At 42.2% G+C, this 16,727-nt stretch overlaps 3 protein-coding genes across 5 annotated transcripts; 2 read left to right on the top strand and 1 right to left on the bottom strand.

Moving 5' to 3' along the window:
* Nucleotides 1–927: 927 nt before the first annotated feature.
* Nucleotides 928–3,987, bottom strand: pin4 (protein (peptidylprolyl cis/trans isomerase) NIMA-interacting, 4 (parvulin)). The gene is made up of 4 exons (XM_048231601.1): nucleotides 3,777–3,987; nucleotides 3,323–3,399; nucleotides 2,465–2,584; nucleotides 928–1,260 (listed from the first exon to the last, which is right to left on the bottom strand). The coding sequence occupies exons 1-4, from the start codon at nucleotides 3,811–3,813 to the stop codon at nucleotides 1,102–1,104; spliced, it is 393 nt and encodes a 130-aa protein (XP_048087558.1). The 5' UTR covers nucleotides 3,814–3,987; the 3' UTR covers nucleotides 928–1,101.
* Nucleotides 3,988–4,325: 338 nt separating this feature from the next.
* Nucleotides 4,326–13,284, top strand: LOC125286362 (kinesin-like protein KIF11-A). 2 transcript variants are annotated; one of them, XM_048231392.1, is made up of 22 exons: nucleotides 4,326–4,883; nucleotides 4,974–5,106; nucleotides 5,195–5,292; nucleotides 5,508–5,586; nucleotides 5,697–5,879; nucleotides 6,030–6,154; nucleotides 6,559–6,649; nucleotides 6,883–7,125; nucleotides 7,209–7,304; nucleotides 7,400–7,488; nucleotides 7,611–7,698; nucleotides 7,861–8,049; nucleotides 8,278–8,485; nucleotides 9,070–9,242; nucleotides 9,331–9,456; nucleotides 9,577–9,735; nucleotides 9,848–9,975; nucleotides 10,389–10,668; nucleotides 11,721–11,940; nucleotides 12,109–12,260; nucleotides 12,521–12,637; nucleotides 12,768–13,284. In XM_048231392.1, exons 1-22 carry the CDS (start codon nucleotides 4,813–4,815, stop codon nucleotides 12,864–12,866), a joined length of 3,147 nt encoding a protein of 1,048 aa, XP_048087349.1. In that variant the 5' UTR covers nucleotides 4,326–4,812; the 3' UTR covers nucleotides 12,867–13,284. The 2 variants fall into 2 exon arrangements, with proteins under 2 accessions (XP_048087349.1, XP_048087348.1); XM_048231391.1 differs by having other exon boundaries at nucleotides 4,328–4,883; nucleotides 12,765–13,284.
* Nucleotides 13,285–13,832: 548 nt separating this feature from the next.
* nek12 (NIMA-related kinase 12) lies at nucleotides 13,833–16,442 on the top strand. 2 transcript variants are annotated; one of them, XM_048231860.1, is made up of 3 exons: nucleotides 13,833–15,220; nucleotides 15,394–15,594; nucleotides 15,853–16,442. In XM_048231860.1, exons 1-3 carry the CDS (start codon nucleotides 14,068–14,070, stop codon nucleotides 16,002–16,004), a joined length of 1,506 nt encoding a protein of 501 aa, XP_048087817.1. In that variant the 5' UTR covers nucleotides 13,833–14,067; the 3' UTR covers nucleotides 16,005–16,442. The 2 variants fall into 2 exon arrangements, with proteins under 2 accessions (XP_048087817.1, XP_048087816.1); XM_048231859.1 differs by having other exon boundaries at nucleotides 15,850–16,442.
* Nucleotides 16,443–16,727: the final 285 nt, after the last annotated feature.

The following is a 16,727-nucleotide window of genomic DNA, read 5'->3' as shown; positions in this document are numbered from 1 at the left end:
CCGTGACGTGAGTCATTACGATTGGCCTTCCTTTTCTCAAAGTAGGTTAAAATTTCATGTTCATCAGCCCGATTTTCAAAATCTCTCGGGGGAGAAACCCCGAAACGCCGGACAAAAAAAGACTAACTTCGGGGCTCTAGCCCCGAATGTTTTAAATAGCTAGCGACGCCCCTGGTCCTGTTGTAGCCTACAAACAAGTCTTTTCCAGCACAATTTTCCTGGATAATCCATTCTTCCCTCTATTTTGTGCAAGGGTTCTTCTGCCATTGGCTGCTAGTGATGGTCCATTCTTCGGCTTAACCACATTTAATTACACTGTTTCTATACTCTTGCTTTGCAAACATCTGGTGTTGACTTTTGTCACACGGTGGTAGATAGTTCTCCCTTCTCAAAAATGTTCTGTGTAGACCCTGTTCTTACCAGCATTACTGCAAACTCAACTCCCCCACTCATGTATTAGCTAAACATTCAATCATATGGTTACTGCTTTCCATTCTGCCCAGAAGACCTGCAGTTATCTTTTTATGGTGTTCCAGATTTGGCCTCGCCTTCCACCATTCCTCACTGCTGCCATTTGTCAATGTCATTTTGATCTTTCAAAATATAAAGCAAGATGCAATGTCATACTTTTCCTTTGCCATAATAATCAGGGTAGCCAGTGCACATGGCTGCACCTTTTAAATTAAATCTTAGATTTGTGTTTAAAAAACATCAGCGCTCTTCCTTCAAACATCTAAAACATTTCTTTATGGTATCGAAGTATCAAAGAGGGATCTAGAGTACTCTCAAACATTAGAGTTCCTAACATAAAATGAATAACTTTAGATGTATATGTAGCTTATGCATGTATGAAACATTGACTGTTTGATAGAAAGAAGTATTTCATGTACATCATATGATCTAAAGTCTCCTTAAAAGTACACATACTTTACCTGCAATAATACATGATAGCATTTTATTTTGTACTCTTTCTTACACCTCCTCTAAACAAAATCTTGCCGCAAGTCTCATTAATAAACAACACAATAAACTCAAAAATCAAATATTTAACAGTGGGGCACTGTTAGATCTCTAACGCATGATGACAAACCACAGGTTCAGTTATTTCTTTCCCTCAACCATGATGATGTGATAGCCAAATTTCGTCTTAACAGGTGGATCTGTGTATACAGGTTTGTCCATGGTGCTGACTGGTAAGGCAAATGCAGCATCCTGGAATGGGCCCACCATTGATCCTCTTGTCATCCAGCCCAGGTCGCCCTGTCATATACAAAGTCAAATTGTTTACTGTTTTGCATGATACATTTGCCCAAGGCTGATTACTGATAAGGAAGTACTATTTTAATCAGCAACGCCTGTACACATTGGAATATATAACCCCATTCATTTAGTATTGTTAAGTCTTGTTCTGACAGTTAAAACAATATTATGTGTTTTAATCATGTTTCCCGGGTTTATCCGTATGAAATGTTCTCCAAATTACAGCGGCACACCAATGAGTGGAATAGCAATTTCAAAATGCACAATTGGTACATTAATGACCCCAGAAAAAGAGATGCTGTTCTTTTACATGCATGTCAAAGTCTATGTTTACATTACCAGGCCAAATCAGTTTGTAGTCCTAAATCAGATACAGGTCTGATGTTTTGCATTGCAACCTCAGTGTCATATCAAAATTCATGTGACTTGCAAGCAAAAGTTGATGGATAATTAGGCCCTGCCTGTTTGTTTGAAAGCATAAAAACAAAGAGTCATATGTTGCCAGAAAAACGTTGCTGCACTGTCAAAGAAAATGTATGGACCTTAAAGCCAAGTTCAAATAAGCTAAGCTTCAGTGTTTACTTCTGTAAGGGTAGTGTGCTCAACTGATATTGATTTTTTTGTGCAGGCAGGCAGGTCAGTTCAGAACTGTCACCAGCCCACAGTAGAGTATGATATTGACCACATAACTAAAACATTAGTGTGAACACAAAAAATTGGCAAAAAATTAGAACTGAACATTAAAGGCGCTCTAAGCGATGCTGGGTAACGTCACTTCTGTTGCGATGCTGGGTAACGTTACTTCCTCCCTCTCCCTCCCGTGCAATTGAAACTCTCCTAAACGTGCATCTCGTCTGTGATTTGCTGGAGCAGTTTGTTAAGTTGTTTTGTGGCTGTTTTTGGAGCTTGGGTTGTCCACAGAGATCACGTTTTTTTTACAGTTTATTCAGGACACAGGCAGCTAGCGGATGGTGAGGTGATGTTTGCTGTAAGTGACAAAAAATGTTTTAGCCTAAAAAACGTAGGACATCGCTTAAAGCACCTTTAAGGCTTGCAATGTGAATATAACCTCAGTATGCAAACCTATGCAAAACACCCTGCACAGGTGTGCCACCTGCTGGAAAAGAATGGATGCGGCAGTTTGTGGGAGTTTATGATAACAGTTACAGGCCTTGTTGGGCTCAAGCAAAAATGTGTAACTTACCCCTTGTCTGGCTTTGTCTTCACTGTATTGTGTGGCAACTTCACTGAAGCGTACACCGGATTTCAATTTTTCCATAGCTTCCATGCATTTTCCATGTTTTTCACAAAGAATATGACGGACCTGCAAAGTCAACCAACCCAAGTAAGCCCATATCAAAGAAATGTTAATCTTTCCCCTGATGGTGAGACACATTGTTTTTTGTAGAAATCACATTCCATGGAACTTTAGCTAAGACACTAAATTTTTCTCAAAATATTTAAAATGATCTGATAATCACCACGATTGGAAATCCTCTAACAACATTTGGCTTAGTTTCATAAATCTCCAAAAAGCATCTGGCCATGACAGATTTCATACGGCATACGCCACGCCTATGCTAGCTGCACAACCCAGGTGCTGTGGGCCAAAACCCTGCTTCAAAACCTTAGCAATCATCTCAGTCACCGACAAAACTGGGGTGTCTAGTCTCATAACCTACACATGGTGCTGCAAAACACAACAAAACAATTCATATAGATCTAGGAGGCTAAAAGGGTCAATTGTGTCAAGACAATTTTATATGTGTGTACAGGTTGACTCCTCTTGACATCCATTGTTGATGAAGATAACTTACCCTCAATTAAAAACTACTGGTAATCACCTGACTGCTCTTGATATGTTATTACAATTGTTGGTGTTATTACCCATACTACTGGCAAGAAGGTTTTTCCATTTGCAATAACACATCACATATATTGTTGCAAAGAGGGCCCTGGTATATGCAATCATCCTCCTGGACTTCCTGATATTGTAGCCATCCATCCTTATACAATCAAATCATCATGTGAAAAATGATAACAGAATCTCCCCTTATGTTACCTTGACAGCAGTGCCTCCTTTCTGTGCTTTCTCTTTCTTTTCCGAGTCTCCACTACTAGAGGCACCGCCACCGCCCCCTGAAAAAGTGTTTGAAAAATAAGTTGTGTTACAACTGAGCCTTAGTTAATATTTAATATTAACATCTTGTCATATCACTTGTAACAGAGGCTCAGCTAAACGAAGCAACTTTGCATGAACGTTACTCCGCATGTTAGTGACAGGACTGGAAAAGTAAACTAATCCACGATCACGCAGTGAAAAGGTTACTAATTCCAACGACAGCTGTCTGCATGACACAAATAGTATACGAATATTTAAATCAAAGATGCATTAGTTACACTGTTATTGCTAACGTTACTCCTTCAGGTAAGCCAGGCTGTTGCAGCAGCTAGCAAACATTACAGCAGCATTATCCACCAAACTATTACTCTTCTTAGGTTTTCCTAATGCTTACCTTTCCCACCCTTACCACCTTTTCCTTTGGGTGGCATTTCTCGTATAATCTATAAGTGAAACACTGAAATCAGCCTGTCACAACAAAAATACAACAGACTCGAAATCTAGCTGCTCTCTCTCATTCACGACTTCTCGTTCCCCCAAGATCCCACGCGGTAACTGCGTAAGTAGAGCGCATTACGGTGAAAACGATGTAAGGCCCAAACTGCGCATAAAAACAAAGTTCTTATCTTACTTTTACTGTCTATGGGTTCTTATACGTCTTTGATAAAACACATAAAGCGACCCAGTCGTATAATATGATGTTTAATAAGGGAGAAGACTATTGCTCTGACAACATCGTTATCTGGGCCCATTCATCTGTGTAGTGAAAAACATTATGTCGCAGAGTGCTCTGCGTAAAATGTTACCAACTCAGGTAGTAAGCCCTAGAACATGCGGAGTCACTCAAACGCCCATTTTATCTTTTTATGTTATATTATCAATAATCACTACATATGTAAATATTATATTTTATTAAATCATGTTAATGGTGAGTGAAAAAGAAGACAATTTGTTAAACGATAAATAAAACTGTAATAGTTCTGGCAACAAATGTCTTCAGCCAATCACGTTTCAGTATACGTTATACGTTGCACCGATTGGCTTTTTGGTTGAAGAGCAATATTTAAAAATTCAGTCTGACTTTGCTTAGTTAGACCGATTTGAGGAAGCTAGTAAATACAAGATTTGTCAGCATTTATTCTAAAGTTAATTGGACCCGAAGGCATCTGTCAGTCGTCCGTTAATACTTTTCGAACTCTTTGGTGTCTTATAAGTGCAAGTTTTTTCGAAACAGCGTTAAAGTAGCTAACGTTAGGTTAATTATCATCACACTGTAGCAGCAGCCCAGCTGGTTAGCAAACAGGAGCTGTGATCACGGGTCTACCAATTTGTAGGTAACGGCATTCCGGTGCAAATACCGGTTTCACGAATTATTAACTTATCTGTTCAGTTGACAAGTAAAGCTGGATTCTCGTAGACGTTCTCTGACAATGAGTTCACAAGTGGCTTGCAGTAAAAGGGATGAAAAAGGCAAAAACATCCAAGTGGTTGTACGATGCAGGTAAGTTTATCAGACATTTTGTTTGTCAATGCTAACGTTATATGGGTGTCAAGATCACTAACGTTATGTATCTGCATTGCCGTGTTACAGGCCATTCAACGCATCAGAGCGCAAGTCTGGCTCACATGGAGTTATCGATTGTGACCAAAACAGGAGAGAAGTAGCAATTCGAACTGGAGGTGTTACCGACAAAAGTGCTAGGAAGACTTACACATTTGACATGGTAAAATATAAACCTAAATTTCAATACAAACCTATAATTTCTAAATGCATGTCTATTGTTTCACTTTCCTCTCTCTTTTGTTGTTTAGGTGTTTGGACAACCGTCGAAGCAGATTGATGTATACAGAAATGTGGTGTGTCCTATTTTAGACGAGGTGATGATGGGCTACAATTGTACCATTTTTGCGTAAGTCAATTAGTCAAAATAAATGTTTTTATGTCAGATATCTTAGTACAGACTCCATATGGTACAAGCATGTCATGTGATTCAGCGTACTTGTGCCCCAGTTTTAGTCAACACCAATTTCATGGTGTTTGTTTACTGTACTTGTTTATCACACAACTGCCTGGAGCTGTGAGTTCTAGTATACAAGTTTGAACAGTATGTCTATTCATTCTCAGCTATGGCCAAACTGGGACAGGGAAAACCTTCACGATGGAAGGCGAGAGATCTCCTGATGAAGAGTTCACATGGGAGGAGGTAGAGAAAGTCCTTACTTTTGGCTGAAGGAAGGCCAGTTCAAAGTTGTTAATACCGCAACATGAATCTGCTTGACACACTCCTGACAATTTGTAATGTGGCCCTTTCAGGATCCTCTGGCTGGGATTATTCCGCGTACACTGCATCAGATCTTCGAGAAGCTGACTGCCAGCGGCACTGAGTTCTCAGTCAAGGTCTCCTTGCTTGAGATCTACAATGAAGAGCTGTTTGACCTGCTCAGTTCTTCTGACATATCGGAACGCCTTCAGCTATATGACGATCCTCGAAACAAGGTCTTCTTGCGCTTTTAAATCATTTAGATTTTATTAAATCTTCATACAGTGCAGTGGCTACATAATAGATAATAGGCCCTGTACTTCAGGGGGATAATGCTGATTCTCAATATATAACGAAGGATAATCCCCCCCCCCCCCTACTTGCAGCGAAGTGTCATTGTGAAGGGACTGGAGGAGATCACTGTCCACAATAAGAATGAAGTTTATCAAATTTTGGAGAGGGGTACTGCCAAGAGGAAAACAGCCTGCACTTTGATGAATGCATACTCAAGGTACAGACATTCATTACTCTCTGATTTTCCTGTAATATTCACAGAGCTAAATACAATTTATATATCAGTGTTTCCCATACATTGACTTGTTTGTGGCGGCCCACCACAATATCAACATTGACCACCACACAATGATTTTCCAGGTTGTACTAAATTGTGCTTAAATCTGGTTAGCATCATAACAATGCTGCGCTAATTTGTTAAAAACTGTTGCATTCAAGTCAATTCTGCAAACCTACCTCCACAAATAGAATTTAATTCTGTGGGAAACACTGATATATTGTGTTTGAATGGGAAGCATCTCTGTATTATATGTTGCATTCAATGTGTGAGTAGATTATTTTACGGCTGCAGCTGTTAAATGATGCATTTCTGTAACTAATCTGTTGTTGCATTTTTGGCAGTCGTTCACACTCTGTCTTCACGGTCACTATTCATATGAAGGAGGTCACCCTAGAGGGAGAGGAGTTGGTAAAGATTGGAAAACTGAACTTGGTAAGAGACACAAAGATGATCTTTAATTGATGATAATCATCTAGTTTGCTGCTTTCCGATGTTAAACTCAATATGATGGTGGTTTAAGGTTATTTGTCAGTTTAGAACTGGAAAACAATTTGTTTGGTGCAAGAAAAGCACTCTTTCAATTCACTCATTGGTGGTGGATACTGGTCAACCTCTGCACCTTTGTAACCTGTAGGTCTCGATCTATTCTTGTGTCACTCTCGTAGGTGGATCTGGCAGGCAGTGAGAACGTCGGCCGGTCCGGTGCAGTGGACAAGCGCGCCCGTGAGGCTGGCAACATCAACCAGTCTCTGCTGACGCTTGGCCGCGTCATCACGGCCCTGGTGGAACGGGCACCGCACGTACCCTACAGGGAGTCCAAGCTCACCCGCATCCTGCAGGACTCGCTGGGCGGCCACACCAGGACGTCCATCATCGCCACGGTCTCCCCAGCCTCCATCAACCTTGAGGTCAGTTGTTGTCCTGGCTTGTTATTGGTTGTACAGAAATGGCTGTTTCAAATGGCTAATATTAATGTAATGTATGTCCTCAGGAAACTTTGAGCACGCTGGACTATGCAAATCGAGCAAAGAGCATCATGAACAAACCAGAAGTCAACCAGAAACTGACCAAGAGGGCCCTTATCAAGGTAGAAATAATAGAGATCTTACAATTTAGAAATGTTATTTAAAAAAAAAAAAACATACAAACAAAAAATGGTCTCCCACCTTATTTATATTACAGGAATATACAGAGGAAATCGAACGGTTGAAACGTGATCTATCGGCCACTCGTGACAAGCATGGAGTTTACCTGTCTCCTGAGAACTTTGAGTATGTGACCTTTTCATAACGACAATTAATCTGTCACTTTCTCTTCCAAGCTTCTCTGCAGTCGCTTCTGTCCCAGGTTTGTGAGCAAACGAGTTAAAATGGCACTTTCTGTCGCATTGTAGGGACCTCAACAGCAGACTGGCCGCTCAAGAAGAGCAGATTACGGAGTACACAGAAAGAATTGATGCCATCGAGGAAGAGCTGAAGAGAGTAAGCATTTTTCAAATATCGACCACAGCATCCTCTTTTCTAATTCGCAGCATCATAAGAAAATGCCTCTCTGACTCTCTGCTGCCCTCTGTGGCCATAATGGTATTAGTGGCATGTGGTCACTTTTTTTCACCCTAACCTTTTTTTCACACTCGATATCAGGTCAATGAGCTGTTTTCTGACAGCAAACAGCAACTAGACCAGTGCACAGAGGAGCTACAAGGGGCAAGTCTGCAGGTGCAGGAGATGCAGAAAGACCTGCAGCAGGCAAAAGACGAGCTCAGCCAGGAGCAGTTTGTTGCCTCGGAGCTTGCAAGCACAGAGGAAGCCCTGCATAGCACTGCCAATCAGGTAACAGAAATGCACTGTTCAGATCCTCTGAATTTACATTGGACAAGACATGATGTTGCCTGTGATGCTTTTTGTGAGTTAAACTGGGGTGTTTTCCCAAGCCAAATGTTTATAAACGATTGTGTGAATCTTGTAAACAGTGTATGAACCTCCCTTTTCTCCATTGACTCTATCTGTTGCTCATGTTATGATCTAAACCTATTTAAAAACCTCTTGCTGTCCTTTTAGCTCCTTGCTACAGCGGAAGTCAGTGTTGGCGATGTGTCTGGTCTCCACGCCAAGCTGGACAGGAAGCGAGCGGTGGAGGAGCACAACTCGTCTGTACAGCAGGGCTTTACAGAGCGCTTAAACGCCTGCTGCAGCCACATGCAGATGTCTATTCAAGAGAATAACGCCAAACACCTAGGCATGATGGATTACTACAACAGCACAGCATGTAAGTGTGTGTGTGTATTCTGACACGAAGAGAAATTCTCTGTTCTCTTTTAATCTCTTTAACCGTGTTTAGACAAGGGGATGTTTTTGACACCTTGGTTGCTGCCAGGTGGTGAAGGCAGAGACTTTCTAATGTGGAGACACAGCGCTCAAACAATCCTCTATAGAAATGCATGGGGCTAGTTTGTAACGCCAGTATGGCCGTTGTCTACACATATCCCATCCCTTCCTCGGCAAAACGTCGACATGTGAATACATTGAGCCAATCATGTGGTGTGATGTGAATACATTGAGCCAATCATATGGTGTGTTGTGAAGACATCGTGCCAATCATGTGTTGTAAACTCGCCGCTGGAGCAAGGTTGGTGTCGTGAAGCCTTGCGCACGCGCATTTCTGCCGAATAGGATGCCCAATGAGTGCCCAAAAAGCGCTGCAATATGGCCGCCGAGTAGAGGGACTTGCCTAAAAGGACTTTGGTGAAGGCCTCATCTTGGTGCCTGTACACGGCCTTCCTTCCTAAGTGCTTTATTCGAGCACAGATCCCCAAAACACTGAAACGTTCTCTCCTCTATTTCCTCCTGTAGCCAAACTTCATGGGATGGTGAGCGAGTCCTGCACGCAGGCTGCCCTGGACACTGAGGCCTTGGTGGCCAACGTGAAGAGTGCTGTGGGGGAGAGTGTTCAGCAGTGCGAAGCTCAGATACTGGAGCAAAGCAACTTGTGTCAGCAGACCAAAGAAGTTCTGCACAAGGCACTGGTGAGTGAATTCCCTTATTACAGCCTGTTTGTGGTGGGGTAGCCTTCTAAGACCCACAGAATATTATGTGTATGTGTGTGTCTTGCAGGATGAACATCGGCTCCATCTGCAAGAGACCCTGATGGCACAGGCAATGCCTGGAATCACTGCGATACTGGAGCGACATGATGTTTTTAAACTGCAGCTACATGCTTTCCATGGGCTCATTGAGAAGGTTGGCATCCTCTATGCCCTAACTAGAACTGGTGGTCTTTGGTTTCATGTATTGTATGTTTTAAAGTAATTTATTACAATACAGACACTACATTTGTCAACTGTGTTTTCTATTCCTCAGATGGTATGCTTGAGGAATGACTTGGAGTCCCATTCCAAGGACCAGATTCTGGCATTTGCTGCCATGAAACAGACGGCTACGGATGAAATCAGCACTCTTCAAGCAGAGCTGGAGAAGATGAAGACTAAAATCAGCCATAGCTCCAAAAAACAGAACACCGTAAGTCTGAAGTGGTCTTAAATGCTGTTGAAAAATGTGGTAAAGCTCTGCTCTGGTTTGTTTTTTGGTTAGGCTTTTAATGTGTTAAGTCACCTTTTCTCCCTTTGCCTAGATGCTGAAGCAGCTGAGGGAGCAAATGGATTTGCTGGAGTCAGAGATGCAGGAGGATGCAGATGGTCTCCTGAGCTCAGCCGATGCTCTACGTCACCCGGTACAGGAGCTCCAGAGCTCTCTACTCAAGTGAGTGTCCAACAGCCCGCTACTATGCTCACTCTGCAGGCCTCACCTTGAACTATTAGGCCTATTATAATATAGTTCTTAATCCTCTAATCATAAATGTACTGTCATAATATAGTACAATCTCATACACTGTACGCACTAGTTTTGGAAATGCGGATATCAATATGATTATCAGGGCTTGAAGTTCTCCAGCACTGTGCTGGAATTCAGGCATGGGCCTGAAAGATTAAAGATTTGAAAATGGATAATTTATATAACAGATTGGAAAACTGCGGAGAACTGAAGGTCATTTATCTTGCTGTGAAACTTGTATCCACGGTCAAATAATCTGCTGGGGACTGTATTGCTCTGACCTTTTGAGAGATTTGACTGTTGTAAAAGTAGGTCACGGTGTTCTGTTGACCTCTCTACAGGAAATGCTCTGAGGCTGAAGGAGAGGTGGTGGGGGCGCAGGGCCGCCTGGGAGCGATGGCCGAGGAGCTGATCTCCGGAACGCAGCAGGCAACCGCCGATTTGAGCCAGACCATAGACGATTCCCAGGGCTACTGCCACTCCGTCCAGACAGCCCTGTCCACTTTGGAGGACGGCACCATCCAGTGGTCCTCCACAGTGAAGGCGGAGGTGGAATCTAGGACCCAGACACAGGTTCACCTCATTCAGGCAAACGCTGAGGCCTTCCGGGCCCTTCAACAGGTAATCAGATATGAGGAGGCAAGCTGAATTATAAGAAAATTCCGGTTTTTAGCACTTTGAGTCCCTTTTCTGGTTTGTTTTGGATGAACTAGAGTGGTGGACACCGAAATTTTGACGATTGGTCCTGTCTCGACCTTTCTGACTCGTTTTGAATCGCCTTTGACTAGTCAGAGTGGCTGCCAGCAGGCATACTGTAGGCTACTCAAACATGTCCTAAAACAACCCTTAAAGTTCGTTTTCAAAACTGTGCAACTCACCGAGTGGTTAGTGGTGTTCGTTGATGTTCCAAAACAAGTAGCGTAGCGAAATACAGTTTCTGTCGTGTTTTTATTTGGCATTTTGTAAAATCCTATTGATTTCTGTTGGAAGACTCATTGCATGTTGCTATTACTGCGCCCCCGTCTATGCTTCAGGTTCAAATATTGAGCGGTTGTGTATAGTTCCACAATAGCAAATAAGACGGCTGGAAATCATACATTGCGCCGATATATTTGCTTTTAATAATCATCGAACACCACTAACCACTCGGTGAGTTGCACAGTTTTGAAAACGAACGTTAAGGGTTGTTTTAGGACATGTTTGAGTAGCCTACAATATGCCTGTTTGCAGCCACTCTGAGAAGTCAATGGCGATTCAAAACAAGTCAGAAAAGTCGAGACGGGACCAATCGTCAAAATTTCAGTGTCCACCACTCTAGTTCATCCAAAACAAACCAGAAAAGGGACTCAAAGTGCTAAATACTGGAATTTTCCTTTAACATAGTATTATGATCTAGTTACGAAATGAGTTTGTTCACTGTCAGCCAGACACTTCTGCTATTAGGAGAATACAAGCGTGTTCATAATATCTTCAAGGCTTATCGTATCCATAATCAGAATCTGCAATTTGCAAGTGTTTTAGTGAAAAGAATATACACAAAGGGCAAACGCCTGTGTCTAGAGAGGCCTGTGAAGGGCCCCCTTTCAGAGTATCAAAGGTCATGCAGTGAACTGACAATCATCCTCCTCCCCCTCCTCCTCCTCTTGTCTTCCTGTCTTCTGGAAATGTCTCAGAATGTCAGCTCCCGTGCCGAGAGGGACCTGCTGCAGTTGCGTGAGCGTCTCATTAGCCAGCAGGCTGACGCGGAAGTGCTCGTGACTGCTGGTCAGGAGCAGGCGGGCCACGATCGCCTGGCCCTGCGGCGGCAGGCGAAGAGCCTGTCCTCCCAGGTGGACCACACTATGGACACCGTTCACGGCTTCCTGCAGGAGCTCAGGGAAGACGTGCCCACGGGTGAGTTATGAGACAGAAACCAGCTTCTGGCTGAGGCAGCAGAATAGCAATTTAAACTTGCAATTGGGTTTTAATCGAAATGGGGAAAGTTGGAATTGGAATCTGCACTCAAATTTACATCTAATGTATTGGATGGCTTGACTTCTTCCTTGTTTTGTGGCATATCAGGTATGACGCCAAAGAGGAAGGAGTACTCGTACCCACGCGAGTTGGTCCGGTCCCGCAGCCGCAGTGAGTTGCTGAAACAGTTCAGAGCTCAGCAGGAGCAGACCCAGTGCATCCCCCTGGAGGAGGAAGAGGAAGAGATGCCTATTGACCAGGTAATGCCCAAAAATAGACTTTTTTGTTCTTTATGCATATACATCCTTCACATCTGCGCAGAAAGCAATGCTTAACCCTTAAAGGAGTACCGTCACACTGGTGTGACGGGAATGTTGAGAAATGAACGTTCTAAAGAATATCTGGGTTCATTGAATTCAACATAGAATTTTAGAACCTTCAATTGTTGCGGAACTTAGAATGTTAGGGTTAATGTTACTCAACTAGTGTTTCGACTGGTGTGTCCCTGTCTGTTTTGAAGGATTCACTTGGAGATTCAGAAGACGTCAGCAATTGCAGCGACAGTATCGTCTCCGAACCCTCTTATGGGGATGAGAACATCATGTGTCAAGAAGGCAACAGGGTTCCCTTTTTTAAGGTGAGTATGTGGGATATTTCTGCGTGTGGGAACGTGTGTGTGCGTAATGTGCATGTAGCCTTTGTACAGTATGTCACTTTGGCTCTGATGCCAAGGCTATGTGCTGACTTGTTAATTTTTTTTCTAGAAGAAGAAAGCCAACAAAGAGAAGCCTGCAAGCCTGTCAAAGCTACTAGACAATCCATCCGCACCTACTAAGCCAAAGCTACCTCTTAGAAGTCAAAATTAAGAATTTGGTCATATTTCTATATTTTAATATTTGTATGTACTTTTATGTGTTAGTTTGAAAGCTGTTTTTTACTTTTTCTGTTTGTGCGGATGAATAAAGTATGTATGTGCTTTTAAGATGTAATATATGTATAGCCTATATATATATGCCATGGTTTGAATAAATTGACATTTAGCATTCAATCAATGCATTATGATCATGAGAACCTTTTTCTTTAACCCTTTGATGCATAAATTATGAAAACCAAATGTGTATACATATAGGGCATGGATATTAAGTTTAGTAACTGTACTTATACACATGTCCACTCTAGTGGACTACATGCACTTGAGCACTCAACTTGAAGCAATATGTAGGTAATATAGAAATTAATTAAACTCTGTATCATGTTTAATCAATAAACAAAAATTGGTTTTAATGCTTATAAGAAACCTTTTTATCTGCACACACAAAAACATAATGCAATATTATGATTTGCACCTTAAATATACCTGACTGTCCATAATGTCCACTTCAGTTGACACATGGTTACAATTATGGGAAATAAATAATACTGTAACTAAGTATGCATAAAACTGAATAGTGCTACTACATGATTGCTCCATGTGTCTTCATTATTTTATTACATTAACTTTGAAAGAATTCCAGTAAGGACGGGTATGCTTGAAAGAATAGAAAATACGTCTTTGGTACACTGGCAACTAAGTAAAATATTCTTGGAGCAAGATAGTCCACTCCAGAGCCGTCTAGATACGGCTCTGGTCCACTCCATGCCTTACCATAGCATCATGATGTCCTCATAGGATGTCCCTCACCCCTCATCTCGTCCTTCAAACGTTTTAGCGCATGCTTGTCTGATGGGAGGTGGCCCATGCGTTGGCCAATCAACAAGCAGTTCTGAAGTTCTCTTGCCCCTGTTGTTATAGAAACGAAAGGTAAACAAAACATGCCTGGGAGCACCTGAAAGATGAGACATTTCCTATTAGCAGAATCTTAACTGCCAACCTTGAGGACATTAACAGGGCTATGAAGAATTCTCTTCAAAAAAGCACGGGAATGTGCACGGGCTTAGTGTTAGCTGAACATGAAAATAGTTTAGCCAAGGAAACCAAACGTTAACGCTAGCCTATGACTTTGAGTCATGTTGGCTAATTTGTAACAGCTACCTCTTTACAGTTAGCTTTTTTGTTTGTGGCTCGATATGGAAAGTTACGAGAGCATACTCTCACTTGGAAGGGGCGCGACAGCTGTTGTATTTCTTATGAAGCATATCGAAACAGGCAAGCTGTGTGCTGTGAAGAGAATAGGGATTGACAGTTCGCATAGGAGTAGGACCAAAGAGGCGGTTCTGCAAGAAGCCGAGATACTGAAGAAACTGAAGCATCCGCACGTTGTCACATGGAGCGACACTGTTTTTGATTCAGTGGACCAGTTTATTTACATTGTGATGGACTACTGTGATGGTGGAACACTGGATGAACAAATCCAAGCGCGCAAACCCAATGATTATTTCACAGAGGAGAAGGTCATGGAATGGTTTGTCCAGGTCACCATGGCTGTTAGTTTTATACACTCAGCGAAAGTGCTGCACAGAGACATCAAGACTTCCAATGTCCTTTTAACTAAAAAAGGAATTATAAAGGTGGGAGATTTTGGAATTTCAAAGATGATGACCAATACACTGGACCTGGCTTGTACATGTGTAGGCACACCCAGGTACCTGAGTCCTGAACTTTGTCAGGATGTCCCATACAGTGCTAAGTCTGACATATGGGGACTTGGCTGCCTACTTTATGAGATATGTGCTCTCAGACCCCCTTTTGATGCAACAAACCTCTTGAGTTTGTTCTTCAAGATCATTAAAGGTGACTATGAGCCCGTGTCAGACAGATACTCTGAAGCTCTCCATGCACTTATCAAGGCCATGCTAAATGAGGTGCCTGAAAACAGACCAAGTGCAAACAGCTTACTGAACTCTGCCTATGTTCAAGATCACTTAGGTCATTTTGTCAAGCACCGGCAGACCGAGCTAAGTAAGATGAGCTCTGACGCCCGAGCCCCGCGCAAGCAGGAAGCTGACAGTCGGCATCAGTGTTCTGGGCAGCAGAGTGGCAGGGTAGCCAGCATGGAGGATGGTGATGGTCATGTTGAGTCAGCTGTGCCACTGGCCCCCACACTGGAGGAGGAAGGTCATCATGGACATGACAGTGACCTGGTTGAAGACTCCATGGGCTCAGACTACTCAGAAGACTTTGATGATCAAGACAGTTTGTCCTCCACTGAGGACAGCATGGACAAGGTTGAGTCCCTATCACATGATTCGGCAGTTGAGGATGCCCTCAACGATTCATGTGGTAAGAAAGCATTGTCCTTTTAATTTAATAGCACAGGGAAATACTTGTATCTGCGAGGACAAACTTTTTAACCTTTACACCTTGGAAGATCTGTGTTTGTAACTGAATTAAGTAATAAAATGCACAACTGCATAAGAGGAATTTCTGAATTTCTTGGCTCACATTTGCCACAGGTGCAGCTGCCAACACAGACCTTACTGACTATCCAGATGACTTTGAGGAGGTAGAGGAGGAAGATTTGGTAGACGTGGTCAGTAATGCCAAAGTTGCCATGGACATGTCAGTGGAGGATGATGAATTTGAGGAGGAAGTGCACCTGAAAGATGCTGGTGGTCTGTCTGTCACCATGAAAATCCTCAGAGAGAGGTACCTTGGTAAGTGCAATGCTTCCCCTGTAAAAGAGACATTTAAAGGGCAACTTGACTTTGTTTGACCTCTCTTGAATAAAGTCAGCTTCAACAAAAGACAAGACGAAATGTCAAGGAGTCGTCAATACACATTCTGTTGAGAAAAGCAGATCGGTTAGAGAACTCAAAGCAATTTCATCAATTTGGCTATCTATCTATTACTATTTGGTTTATCTGCTATAAATAACCGGAAATCTCTGTATTTGTGTGTTTAATTTACAGAAGATGTTGGGCCCTCTCTTTACAAGGAGATCAGTGGACACTTTGTCAACGGATTCACCCCAAAGGACTTACAGCCACAGTTTGAGCATATGCTGGGTACAGATCACCTTGAAACTTGTTATCTCATATTTAATACTGACCACGAGCCTACATGAGTCAAGGTCATTTTCACACTTTCCCCATCAGTTTTGCAAAGTGAACAGGTTTTACGTAGGTCAACAAATGAAGTGTGTAGATAGTAGTGATTTTTTATCATCACTCATTTAGTCATGATGTAATGTATTTCTCAAATCTCGTGTTAAGTATGTAAATTAAGTGTTAATTATGTAAAAAATCTGTTATTTGTGTCATGAATATTTCTAAAGCACTTCCAGGTATGACCTGTAGGTGTCATCCTGTTGCCATGGCATGAAATCGTGACATTAGAATAAAGGCATGGTGATCTGAATCTCTTTGGTTGAATGTGAAATAGGCATGTTAACTAGCCATGGATGATGTTACAATTACATTAAGATCTCTTCTTGGCAGGCCACTAACATCTTAATATCTAATTGCGTAGAAAGGAGCAATTTGTTGGAACAACAATTTGCAAGTGTGATTTCATTCAATTAAAATGGCAGTGTATTTTCAGTTCCCAGTTGGTCTTTCTCACATGGTCTAAAAACCCTGTTGAAATGAAATGGGATGTGAATCCTACTCCTGTTGTTTTAATTGATAGCTTACAGCTGCTACACACACACACACACACACACGGTCCATCCATACACATTGTCTCACCACCTTAATGGCTTTACATAATCTCTAAATGGAATTCTTTCTCAGCCACCCATCAAGCTGTCAAGCAATGCTCTGTGGGTTTCACCCCTGTGCACCATGCA

This window comes from Alosa alosa, chromosome 21 (genome assembly GCF_017589495.1).
Source record: "Alosa alosa isolate M-15738 ecotype Scorff River chromosome 21, AALO_Geno_1.1, whole genome shotgun sequence".
NCBI classification, from domain to species: domain Eukaryota; kingdom Metazoa; phylum Chordata; class Actinopteri; order Clupeiformes; family Clupeidae; genus Alosa; species Alosa alosa.
The sequence above is the reverse complement of the archived record's forward strand: the minus strand, read 5'-3'. Positions and strand labels throughout refer to the sequence as shown.

What these genes read in the sequence shown, in the direction of transcription:
- LOC125286362 (XM_048231391.1), top strand. Translation starts at nt 4,813, where the DNA reads ATGAGTTCACAAGTGGCTTGCAGTAAAAGGGATGAAAAAGGCAAAAAC. An exon ending in CAAGTGGTTGTACGATGCAG is followed by an intron (nt 4,884 to 4,973) that starts GTAAGTTTATCA and finishes GCCGTGTTACAG; the next exon opens with GCCATTCAACGCATCAGAGC. An exon ending in TCGAGGAAGAGCTGAAGAGA is followed by an intron (nt 7,699 to 7,860) that starts GTAAGCATTTTT and finishes ACTCGATATCAG; the next exon opens with GTCAATGAGCTGTTTTCTGA.
- nek12 (XM_048231859.1), top strand. Translation starts at nt 14,068, where the DNA reads ATGGAAAGTTACGAGAGCATACTCTCACTTGGAAGGGGCGCGACAGCT. An exon ending in TGCCCTCAACGATTCATGTG is followed by an intron (nt 15,221 to 15,393) that starts GTAAGAAAGCAT and finishes CATTTGCCACAG; the next exon opens with GTGCAGCTGCCAACACAGAC. An exon ending in CCTCAGAGAGAGGTACCTTG is followed by an intron (nt 15,595 to 15,849) that starts GTAAGTGCAATG and finishes TTTAATTTACAG; the next exon opens with AAGATGTTGGGCCCTCTCTT.
- pin4 (XM_048231601.1), bottom strand. Translation starts at nt 3,813, where the DNA reads ATGCCACCCAAAGGAAAAGGTGGTAAGGGTGGGAAAG. An exon ending in AAGGAGGCACTGCTGTCAAG is followed by an intron (nt 2,585 to 3,322) that starts GTAACATAAGGG and finishes TTGACTTTGCAG; the next exon opens with GTCCGTCATATTCTTTGTGA. An exon ending in AAGACAAAGCCAGACAAGGG is followed by an intron (nt 1,261 to 2,464) that starts GTAAGTTACACA and finishes TGTATATGACAG; the next exon opens with GGCGACCTGGGCTGGATGAC.